The 9,224-nt window shown below is 39.8% G+C and overlaps 1 protein-coding gene across 2 annotated transcripts; it reads right to left on the reverse strand.

The window, feature by feature from the left end:
- Positions 1-73: 73 nt before the first annotated feature.
- akt1s1 (AKT1 substrate 1 (proline-rich)) lies at positions 74-6,538 on the reverse strand. 2 transcript variants are annotated; one of them, XM_034711287.1, is made up of 6 exons: positions 6,384-6,538; positions 5,211-5,923; positions 4,861-5,128; positions 4,537-4,620; positions 4,272-4,447; positions 74-2,767 (listed from the first exon to the last, which is right to left on the reverse strand). In XM_034711287.1, the coding sequence occupies exons 2-6, from the start codon at positions 5,598-5,600 to the stop codon at positions 2,633-2,635; spliced, it is 1,053 nt and encodes a 350-aa protein (XP_034567178.1). In that variant the 5' UTR covers positions 5,601-5,923; positions 6,384-6,538; the 3' UTR covers positions 74-2,632. The 2 variants fall into 2 exon arrangements, with proteins under 2 accessions (XP_034567178.1, XP_034567177.1); XM_034711286.1 differs by having other exon boundaries at positions 74-2,770; positions 6,384-6,537.
- Between the last annotated feature and the right edge of the window lie 2,686 nt (positions 6,539-9,224).

The following is a 9,224-nucleotide window of genomic DNA, read 5'->3' on the forward strand; positions in this document are numbered from 1 at the left end:
ACAGTGGAGTCATGACTCCCTCTAAAGGCAGCACACATTACTGCTCCCCTCATAAATGAGACTCAGTCCATGGTTCCTTGGTGTTGCTCCTTTATTTCAAACAGAAAAGTACTCAACAGAACACTTATTGCTTTTTTGAAATGTCAGAGATCGACATTTTTTCCTTTCAAACCATCCCATGTATCTCTTTTTTCTCTCTCTCACACAGTCTCTCACTCATTCAGTCTTTTTTTTTTACAAGGAGCACTGAAGCAAAAAAAAAAAACAACAAACAAAAAAAAACCACCCTCCCCTTGAACTCAGTATTGTTTTACAATCATTCTATCAGTCAGCCTTTTGTTGGCAAAAAGTAAAAGTACAAATAGGCATGTTAGGAGGAGGTGCTGGTGTCCTCCGCTCACATTTTTTGAAAAAGCCACAAGCTTCATGTTAATTCAACCACGTCTCTGGTTTCTGACCCTCCAACAGATACGTGTTTTGGTTTGTGTTGTTGGGAGGAGGTGGTTCGTTGACCCGGTGGAGGATGGGAGCAGTGTAGAGAAAACATCCATGTGGTCTGAGGAGATCACCTGAAGCTAAAAACCTTTAGCATCTACTGCCCTGAATGACACCATGAGAGCATGAGCTGGGAGCATTTAGCTTAGCATGAAGACTGGGAGAACACAGCTAACAATAATGATCTCCTATCAGTCGTAAAACTCGACAGAGGAGTGAACTTCTCCAGATGGCAGAAAACAACCACTGCTAGCAGGAAGCTAACATAATCATCACTTCTTATGAAGCTAGCTTCCTCTCCTTGTCATCACTCTGAGTGTTAAACTGGCTGAATCTGGGTGTTTGAAAGATAAGACTACAAGGCAAGAAGTTGGCTCAACTAGTGTTCTTGTTATTCCAACACTTCATGCAAGTAGCATTTAGCTAATAAGCTACAAAATGCTACATGTAGCCAAACATGTGTTATTTATTTTTCTGTGTATGCAGATTATATTACTATGTACAGAAGAGGATTAGGGCCACTGGAAAAAAAATAAAAAAGTGAAGGTCAACATTTTTTTTATTATTATTATTATTGTTCTGAGATTAAAGTAATCTCAAAATTCTGATTTTAAACTCAAAATTCTTTTTTTTAAATCTTACAATTAAGATTTTTTTTTAAATCTCAGAATTCAGATTTTTTTTTTAATCTCAGAATCAAGCGGCAAACTCCGGTCTCAAACGATGAAGCCAATGCGGAAGTGATATAAACTGCAATACATCGAAAATCCTCTTGAGGCTGGCTGCAGAAACACCGGAAACCACATAGATATGAATGGGAAAAAGACGATCTTTGCAGCATTAATAAACATGTTTACAGCCTGGTTCAAAAAACGGCTTGGCCCTAAAACGCTAATCTCTCTAATGGCACACACTGTACGGGGGGTGAATTTTTTTCTAACGTGACGGTTCAGAAGATATTAAGATTATGAGTTTTGCCCAAATAAGGACATGACTGACGTGACTCCCGGTCGGGAACACACAGCCATTGGCTAAGAGACTCACACTACGTCACACTCTGCCTAGTTGAGTTCTGCATTACCAATATGGCTGCTGCCGTCGATTTGCTTCAAAACAGCTCTCAGGAACAGATGGGTGACGTCACGGATACTACGTCCATATTTTATACAGTCTATGATCTGAATTCAGATTTTTTTTTTTAATCTTAGAATTCAAATTTTTTTAAATCTCAGAATTCAGATTTTTTAAAATCTTTGAATTCAGATTTTTTTTAAATCTTTGAATTCAGATTTTTTTCTTTAATCTTAGAATTCTGACTTTATTCCCATAATAATAATAATAATTAAATAAATGTTTGACCTAAATTTTTAATTTTTTTGTCCATTGGCCCTTATCCTCTTCTGTGAATATGAAAGAGGTGTTCCCATCAGATGTTTTTAAGATGTTTAGGATGTTGTTTTGAACTTGGACGGAGCCAGACTAGCTATAATCCAATGCTTCCAGCCTATGCTATGCTAAGCTAAACTGAGCTAAGCATCTCCCAGGTCTATTCCAAGCCTTACACACACAGAGGTTTCTTTTTCTTATATATGATGTTTGAAAGATTGACTGAACTGCTACACTTGTATCATGTCTGATAACAGCATCCAGCTGAAACTGGTTGAACGTTAAGCTAACTGTTGAGCCTGTTTCTCAGGTTCATTAACTCACAGGTTGATTTTACCAAACGGCTAACTTCCAGGGCTCGTTACATTTCAACTGGCCGTGTCAGTTAGTTTTAGTGTCCTTGTTGGCGAGAGGATCGGCTCACTACGCACACGAGGTCCAATCCTAATGTAGTGTTGTGGGATGTGTAGCAGGTAGCTCAGTGAATGTGTAGTGACGAGGAGGAGGGGGCGGGGCTAGTGTTTTGAATGTCATTAGTGTTTATAACAACATCTCTTTTTCGTCGTTACTTCTCAAAGCACGTGCCGTTAATTTTGGTTAGTGAGAAATAATCGGAGGTACGAGCTTTCACGCCGTTTCACGTACTGAACGCCACATTCTGCAGTCCCCTCCCGTCACAAACAACACCCCTCCACCTTCACATCCCCTCTATCTCTGACTCTCTCCCTCCTTCCCTCTCGTTCTCACTTGCTTAGTGCTTCAGAGAGAAGTCCCCTGTGTTGAGCCGGGGCCGCGGCAGGGCCCCGAACATCTCTGTCCCGTCTGTGGCTCCGGGGGCCAGCAGGGCCTTCATACTGGCAGCGATGTGCTCCAGATCAGCACAACCCTGCTGGAAGAGAAACACACAGGGGTTACATGTTGAGGTGGCACGGTCAATTAAACCAGCTGGTCTGCAGAAAATGAGCCTACCTATATGAGCATGTGTCTGTGTTTCCTGTGCTTTTGTGAATGAACCTGCTGCTACTGATGCTTTAGATAATTAACTGTTCACTAACCCTAAACTTAGGAGTCATCTTGCAAAAAGAAAGGCTGAAAACTCATTACATTTTCTTTTTTCAAGGCTTTATTTCAAGGTTAGCTACTTTTTGTCAATATTATTTACCCTAATGGATAAAATGTAATCTTTTTAGATCATTTAAAAAGAAAAAAACATTCTGGAAGACATCTCATGACCCCACATTTGTTTCTTGCGACCCCCAATTTGGGAACCCCTGAGCTAAACAACTGCTGGATTGTTTTAATGAGGTGGTTTAAGGGAAAGAAAATCTCTCTTCATCTCTCCCTCTCTGTCTATCTAATCTCCATTCTGTTCTCTGAGCTTTTATTTTGAAATGTTTGACTTTGACTCTTTGTGGTGAAATACAAAAACAGAAATGCACTAAAACAAATTTCCACTGTTTGTATACAGTTTGTTTTCTGTTTCTTTTCCTGGACCAAAACACTGACATGCTACAAACTGCAGTTCCACGAGTGTCCACTAGAGGCTTGCTGCAAAAGCACTGGAAACCACATACACACCCATTCAAAAAGGGCCAATCTTTACAGCAGAGATAAAAATATTTACAACCTGGTTCAAAAAAACATGTTGGCCTGAATAGCTCCTTTCCCTATCGGCACACACCATACAAAGGTGAATTTACTTATAACTCGTTTGTTTTGAAGATATTAAACGTACAAGTTTGCATCATTAGAGGCACCGCTGACTTGACTGACAGGCGGGCACACTGTAGCTGTTAGCAAGGAGGCTAAAGCCTGCCTCCACTCCACCTCTATGCCTGTAGTAAGGTTGAGTCCACATTTCCAATATGGCGACTGCCTCAAAAAGCCTGAGTGATGTCACACAGACTACGTCCATGTTTTATACAGCCTCCTTAAAGGTGAAGATCGACATAGACTCTGTTATCTTCTGTGCATGCACAGAGCTGGACTGCATCCAAACTAGTCGTGAAGCTGGACTTGTTTGCAGTCTGCAGGTTTAGTTTTAGTCACAGGTCGTAAAACCTTGGCGTGGTGTCGGCTCGAACTGTGAGCTTAAACACGACATAACTTGTACCAACTTGTTCTGTTGTTGTTACACATCAAAATCCAAAATGCATGCATGACTTTACCTTTCTACCCACTGCTGTCACTATTCTGTTGACTTAACAACAGCTTTTGTTTGTTTTCTTTTCCCCAAATATTGTTTCAGAGTCCAAACTTGGCATTCAAAACCTCCAACTCAAATGATTCTACAAACAAATAACCCAAAGTTAACAGTGGACCAGCGACCCCTTTGTTCACCAAGGTCAACTCACAGTCCAATGTCCCTTTATAAATCCACATGTGCTCACCCGCTCTCCGCTGCTGTTGTCTCCAGGAGCGGCTCGGCCCCCCCTGCAGCCCCACACAGGAACGGACACAGGAAGCGAGCGGGCCATAGCCAACGCATTGGCGTGACGGGACGAGTACGAAGCCTGACCCATGGCCATGCCGCGCGTTGGTGGAGGAGCGTCCTCACTCAGAGAGCCTGTGGCGGGTAGAAGAGTGGATGCTGAATGCTTGTTGCTGTAATTTGAGTCCGTACTCATACAGTACGTCTGATTAGAATTCTCTTACCATCAGTGCTCTCCTCCTCGCCGTCAGACTCAAAGAACGGCTCACAGTCTCGGGACAGAGAGTCCTCATCCATCGAGAACACACCTGAACCAAATAATAAACACTCTGAATGGATGCTAGACCCTCATGATGAAGAGTAAGATGCTTTTATAATCCCAGCAAACACTGGACATTCTTTGATTATCCTGAAGCTGATACAGCTTGTTCATCAGCGTCTGGCAGATCCTCACAGTGACTCCAACATTTCTTGTAACGATAATTCATGCCCACATTTGAACAGAAGAGATAAATCTAAAGACTCAGATTCACTGCTTCCCTCCTTACCAGCACTTTCATTCCCATAAGGTCTCCTCTCATCCATATCCTCCTCCTCCTCCTCGTCCTCACACTCCTCTTCCAAGTCCACGATCGCAGACCTCTGTCTCCCCATCTCGGCCTCCAGCGCACTCTTTTCTCTTTCCCTCTCTCCGTTCCCGTTCTGCCCGGCACCCTGGCCGGTCCCGGCTCCTGTGCTGTAGATCGACGGGTAGCTTTGGGAGTACATTCTGCCGTTGGGACTGACTCCAGTCACGCCGCCGTCTCCTGTGAAGCTCTGGAACGACAACACAAGAGCTTAATCAGAGTACAGACATATTGAAGGAGGGTTATTGTACAGTGTGAAGCAGAGAGCTCACCCCTCTGTGTGCAGAGTCAGTGGTTAGATCAACCACCAGCTTGCTCCCTGCATCACCCCCCACTTGGCGTGTGTGCTTTTGGGCTGTTAGCATGGTCATGGAGTGCAACACGCCGATGTCGTCCATGTAGCGACGCGCCGACTCGGCCAGGAAGCCTTGCCCCCACACGCTGTAGGAGAAATCACACTCCTTTGGAAAGGCACTGCTCTCCTTTTTCCTCACCCCCTCTCCCTCTCCGGCCAGCGACCGGAACTTCTTACAGGCTGTGAGTATCGCCATGTCACAGCCAGACTTTTGGCAATACGCTTCCGCTGCAGAAAGTAGTGCCAGCCAGCTCTCTTTGTGGTTGTCTGGGATGTCGGGCTCGGATGAGTGGGTGATGGAGGCCATAACGGTGCTATGGTTGTTTACTTGAAGAATGCTGATGAACGGTTGCACCAAACAGAGGCTTGGATATCTAGCTGAGTACAATATCGACGAGAAACTTTGGTTGGTTCACTTTGATCAAAATGCTTTAAAAAGAATCACTTGTGTTTCTTCTGTCCTGCTGGTGGATGGTAGATTTTTGCACTGGTGAAAAATGGTAAAGGGGTGTGATGATCAATCAGGTACAGAGGCACTGGGTGACTTCAGAGATATGATGTAATGGGTGGTGTCCTTGCACACTGGAGAGCCAGGGGAGAGAAGAGATGTTGCCAAGTTGCTGGTGATACCTGGAAGACATGAAAGAAAGACAAAGAGACTCTGAAACTGTATCATATATTAATATCAGTGACATATAAGGTGGTGTTTTATTCTGAAAGTGACTGCATGGTGTTGTGTGAGCAGATGTCTCATAAACACTCTCCTGTCGCAGCTCGCAGCTCCCCATGCTAAGTACTGTAGCTACAGTAACGTTAGCTCCTGCAGCTCTTTAATGATCCTGCTCGACTGATCATCTTCCCCTCAGTGATTTTAAATCATCTGTTTGTTTTTAAATGTTGAATGCTAAAAGGTTGACTGCACTGCTCCTGTCCCCGCTGCTGCAGCTGTTGTTGTTTATCATGTTGTTTATTCAGTGTTGTGTGCAGCCTCCTCCTGATGGAACCACATTTCACCTCCATGTTTCAGGCTGGAACACAGACAAAGACACGCGAGCAGGAGTGACAGAAGCACGCGCAGGAGTTCACCTACCTGTCCGGTGTCTTTCTTTACCGTTTCCAGATGTTGATCAGTCTTAACTTTACTTCTTTTCTGTCATACGTATTCTACCCTCTTCCACGGTTTCTCTCCCCAAGCCAGGCTCTACAGCAGCAGCAAGTCTGCAGGGACTGGGAACGGGGTTTCCGGTTCAGACCTTCAAAATAAAAGCCGAGTCAATTCATAACAAAGATCCTAAAATCAAATTGAGAATTATGTGGCACTGTATTATTTATTCAAAGACATTCAGTTGGTTTGACATGTGGTTTTTAATCCAGATGTTTTTATTGTTTTTCGGGCAGAATCACTGGCAGGTTTTATATTTTTATATTTCATATTTCCAATCTTTTAATTATTTAATATATATATGTATATGTATGTATATATATATATATATATATATATATATATATATATATATATATATATATATATTAGTCTTTCAACATTGTTTTATCTCTTTGCAGCCTTAACCTTTTTATATTCCTTTCTGTCATTTCTTTTTGCTGTCACCTCATTGTTTTATTTTTCCTCTTAAGCTTTTAGTCTTTGTCTTCATCACATTTCTCTCTTATTGTCTTTCAATTTATTTCCTATTTGTAAAGCCCTTTATAACCCTGTTCTGAAAAGTGCTATATAAATAAAGGTTATTATTATTATTATTATTATTATTATTATTATTATTATTATTATTATTATTATTTCTTTGTAACTTTATACTCATTTTTTTATTAGTCGTTTAAGAACAGCTCTCATCAGGTGATACATTACAACAATATCATATGTATCTATCTCGCCTTGTCGTATATTTCACATGTATTGTTGTTCTCTTTGACTGTGTTTGTGTTGGCAAGGCACATAAATCTCTTCATGTTTGTTTGTTTTTCAATCACTGAGACAATTAAAAGGGCTCTACAGTGGAAAAAAACATATCAAATACACATATTTATCACCAAAGGGTGTTAAACAACATGGAGTGATACATCATAATAAAATACTCATTTAAATGTGCAGGAGTAATAGATATCAATCCACATAGAAAAACCTATCATTGCAAAGTAAAAGAAATTAGGAATAAAATTGTATAATTCTGAAAATTCTTGGTAAAACCAGCTCATTAAATTTTTTTGAAGCTGTATTTAATTATAAAATGCACTGACTTCATCACGTGACAAACATTTTATTTTGAAGGCTCATGATGTCACCTCTCATCCGGGTATATTTCTACTTACCTCCTGCCCTTGCCAACTTGACGAGCACTGACGACAACTGTTAACAGACTTCCAATCCAACGCACGTCGCGCACGTCACACACGTGAGCCACCTCCTTGGGCGTGCTCGTCCCCGTACAGGTCTCATGCACGTGCATTCCTTGACCACTGCTAGGGCAAGATGTTTTCACAGTTACTTGATATTTCAAGTCCTCTTGTTTGTATGAGCATTTCAGACATCCACAACGTCACTCTTACTAGTACGTATGACGTCACTTTTGCAATCAATGTATAGTGTGTAGAATTTAGCAATGTTAAGCATATGGGAGGACATATATATATATATGATTAGCATACATTTGTGTATTGACAATACATTGTGACTAATAAAAATGTTGAATATTTAACATTTCAACAGGGACCCTATTTTTTTTTTTTACAAAGAAACTTCCATTTCATTATTTTTTATCAAGTTGTTACCATACATAATTTGATTTTCAGATATCCAAAACCAACAAACAAAATTAAAAAGAAAATAAACTTCCAGATATCCTTATTGTAATTTTGGAGCAGTATCTGCATTTTTTTTGTTTTACCAAAAGACGTCCTAACTCTAATATCTCAAATCATTTTAACCTTGTTATGATGCCAAATCTGGATATCTTTAATTATTTTTTGTTGTCAAAAATGTTTCTTAGATATCCAAAATGATCTATAATATATTTTATATATTTTATTTTGGATATAGAAGTATGAAACATTGATATGTGTTATTAAATTCAGTCTATCTCTTCTTGTCATGTCTAGACAGCCTATGTGTTGTGAAAAGACCATTGGGAAGGACTCAGCATAAAACAGACTGTCACTCTTTAACGCCCTCTAGTGGTCTCAATGAAGAAAACAACACAACAAATACATCAAGTTAGACTCAAAAGGGGACTACTACTTCCGGTTTAACCTTTAAACTGAGTGCAAGAGCCAAAATAACCCAGGAGATTTACTATAAAACAAGATATGTTACGTTATTCGATATAAATGTTCACTTTTTTTTTTCACTTTTTTTTTTTAAATAAGTGTTTTATTGTTTTAAAACCATGGCTCTATGTTCAACTGACTTTACATTTTTTCAAAAATGATTTAATCAACAAAAGAAGTGCCTATTGTGAGATCCAGCCAAGTACAACATAAGTTAGTCTTAAATCCCTTTCTTAAAACATACTTTTATCGCAGAGCCTTCCCTGATTTTATCTGCATTTTATTTGACTTTATTTTATTTTAACCATCTCGAGAAATATATTTTAAAATAATTTGATTCCTTTAGAGTTAATTTAGGGGAATTTTATGTCTTTTAAAATATGTTTTATTTCATTATCTTGACGTGTGTGTTTTTATGATCTGCCTGTTTTATTTTGCTGCCCATGGAAAGCACTTTGAAACTTGGGTTTTGAAAAGTACTCTACAAATAAAATTGTTATTATTATTATTATTAGGGGAGCTTTTACAACAACAAAAAGTAAGATAGTAACCAAAATTATCAAAATAATTCAAGTCAGGAGCTTTTCTTAATAAGTTCTGAATAAGCTGCAAATAATTTAATACTAATGAAGATGTGAAACGATACATT

The sequence above is a fragment of the Notolabrus celidotus genome, chromosome 20 (assembly GCF_009762535.1).
Source record: "Notolabrus celidotus isolate fNotCel1 chromosome 20, fNotCel1.pri, whole genome shotgun sequence".
In the NCBI taxonomy this organism is placed as follows: domain Eukaryota; kingdom Metazoa; phylum Chordata; class Actinopteri; order Labriformes; family Labridae; genus Notolabrus; species Notolabrus celidotus.